At 41.2% G+C, this 2,496-nt stretch overlaps 1 protein-coding gene across 1 annotated transcript; it reads right to left on the reverse strand.

The window, feature by feature from the left end:
• Positions 1-265: 265 nt before the first annotated feature.
• Positions 266-2,274, reverse strand: LOC104824799 (B-box zinc finger protein 20). The gene is made up of 2 exons (XM_010556965.2): positions 1,804-2,274; positions 266-1,153 (listed from the first exon to the last, which is right to left on the reverse strand). The coding sequence occupies exons 1-2, from the start codon at positions 1,987-1,989 to the stop codon at positions 632-634; spliced, it is 708 nt and encodes a 235-aa protein (XP_010555267.1). The 5' UTR covers positions 1,990-2,274; the 3' UTR covers positions 266-631.
• Between the last annotated feature and the right edge of the window lie 222 nt (positions 2,275-2,496).

Here is a 2,496-nt window from a genome sequence, read left to right on the forward strand (position 1 = left end):
AAAAGGAAGATAAAATCTCCAGAGTAGCCATCTTATGGCTTTGATTGGACCGCCTTTCTGACGGATGTGATGATTAATTGGCGTCAACATTTGAAGCCCCTCTCTCTCAATGTCTATCTATTTTCACGGGTTTGGTACGTTGTTGTCCCGTCTAGAATTTTCCCCCTACATTCTTTGAATGCACATATCACTATTTTGACCACGCAACCGATCCCCACAAGTTACGCTCTTTGTATTCATACATGTGCAACAAACACGTACAATATGTAGAAAACATAATCAATCAGTCTCGAGAACAATTACAATACATCACGATCTGATCATTATAACGCATATCATTTGTCCTAAAACAACAACCAAACCTTTTGGATGCCAAAAATGGAAACCCAAATGACACCATTCATTTCATCATCCTTCATAAGTCAAATACCAATCCCGGACCCGTATATATATATATATGATTACGGTGACTGGGAAAGAGAAAAAAAAAGGTAGAAATGAAATAGAGAACCGTTTAAAACTTGGCTTTGGATTTAGAAATCCTTGAAATCTTGATGACCAAGCAAACACGGAATAAACAAAAAGTAAAAAAAAGTGTTGTAAAAAAGGCGCAGTAAAGCAAGAAAACTGGCTATTGTTCCCAAAAGGCATGGTCAAGGGAAGAACCTGAACCACCGCCGCCGCCACCACCACCACCAAAAACCCTAAAGAAGCCATTGTTGTTATCAGAAGAAACACAAGACGGATGGTCGAGCAAATCCTCGACTCTCCAACCGGGCAATGTCTCCATCAAATACTCTGATATACTTCCCGACCCGGAATCACTCAACTGATGACAGTTCCTCTCCTCGAACCCGTAATAGCAATTGCTCGTCGATTGCTGCGTGGATGGAGAACTGAACAGCTCGCTTGACACCGAGCTCGTCGTTCTTCTCATCTGGTTACCGCCCGACACAGATCCCGGTCTGGACTTAACCGGGCCGGTTTGGTCGGAGGCTTTCGTGTAGGCAGAAGGCGAGGCCGAGAGCTTGACGCCGGTTAGAAGGAATCTGTTGTGTCTCTGAGTGTGTTCGTTGGCTTGGTGTATTGGGACGTCACATTCTCTGCAGAGAATCGCTCTGTCTTCCTGGCAAAACAACAATGCTCGTCGCTCCTGTCGTGTTTTTCGACGATGAAGATCATTACCACGTTAAGGTCATTTGTTCGGTTTTCCTAATCTAACATTATTATTTATCAGAACCAAATTGTTTTTTTTTAACATTAAACAGGAGGGTTTAAATCGAGGCAAAGGACGAAGTGGGGTACCCTTTGATATTTTCCTTCCCTTTTCATTATATATATATTATTATAGTAGTTAGTGGTTCGAGATATTTATTAAATTAATTATGCCCTTAATCATATCAAAGCTTGATCTTAATTATCATTGAGCAAAAAAAAAAATATTTTTTCCGATTTCATTGACACTGTTTCCAAGAACTCATCTTCCCAATTCTCCAGGCCAGTGGAGGAGCAATTTTTCTGGGCAAAGAAATGTTTCTTTCTCAATCCAAGATTTATGCTTCTGGGCTGAGAAAGGATCATTTTCCCGAGAAAACGACGGAAAATCGATCAGTTTCCAACCCATCAACGAACGAATCTCGGAAAGGAGAACAAGTCTGCGACTTTCCCAGAAAGAAAACAAAAATCCAGAAGCAATTTCGGAGTGCAAGCTCTCCATAACAACAACCCGCGAATCTCGAACTGAAACTTTCCCGGGAAAGTCTTCTCGAAAGTGATAAGAAAGTCGGGGAACAGCAATCATACCCGGCAAATATCGCAGAGAGGAGAGTCCTTGAAAGAGGGAGAGGCGAGAGAGAAACGGAGATGCTTTCCGGCGAGCTTGTTGGCGAAGTGGACATGGCGGTCGCAGCCATGGCAGAGAGCTGCTTCATCTGCGCAACAGAACACTGACGCTTCCTCTTTGTCACACACATCACACCAAATCTTCATCCTTGGAAACAGAGATTCACAAAAAAAAAGTATTTTTTCTTTTTTTTTTTCCAAAGAGAAATTTCCCAAATCTACAAAAGACTTGCGTCCTTCTCACCCTTTTATCCTTGTACTAGTATGTACTGTGTCTGGACACAGACACATGCATATATATGTATGTATATGTGTGTGTATAGGTGATGGGGATGGTGTAGAGAGGTGTAATGGGAGTATGGGCCAAAAGGGAATGTGTTGGCTTTATAGATAAGCAGCAGCAGCTGCTGCTAGGTCTCTCCTTTGTCTTTTAACTATTCCTCTCTTATTTATTCACAGTATAATGTTTTTCCTCACTCACCAAATAAACCGGTTTGGTTCTATTGGTTTGGTTTGGTTTGGTTTAAGAGTAAGCAGTGATTACATATATAATTTTTTTTAAATAGTCGGCTGAGTTCCAAAGCACCTTTTTCACATGGAAGAAGGATCTCGAAATAATATCCAAAACTCAAACTGTTTCTTCTTATCTCTTTC

This window comes from Tarenaya hassleriana, unplaced genomic scaffold (genome assembly GCF_000463585.1).
Source record: "Tarenaya hassleriana unplaced genomic scaffold, ASM46358v1 Cleome41, whole genome shotgun sequence".
NCBI classification, from domain to species: Eukaryota; Viridiplantae; Streptophyta; class Magnoliopsida; order Brassicales; family Cleomaceae; genus Tarenaya; species Tarenaya hassleriana.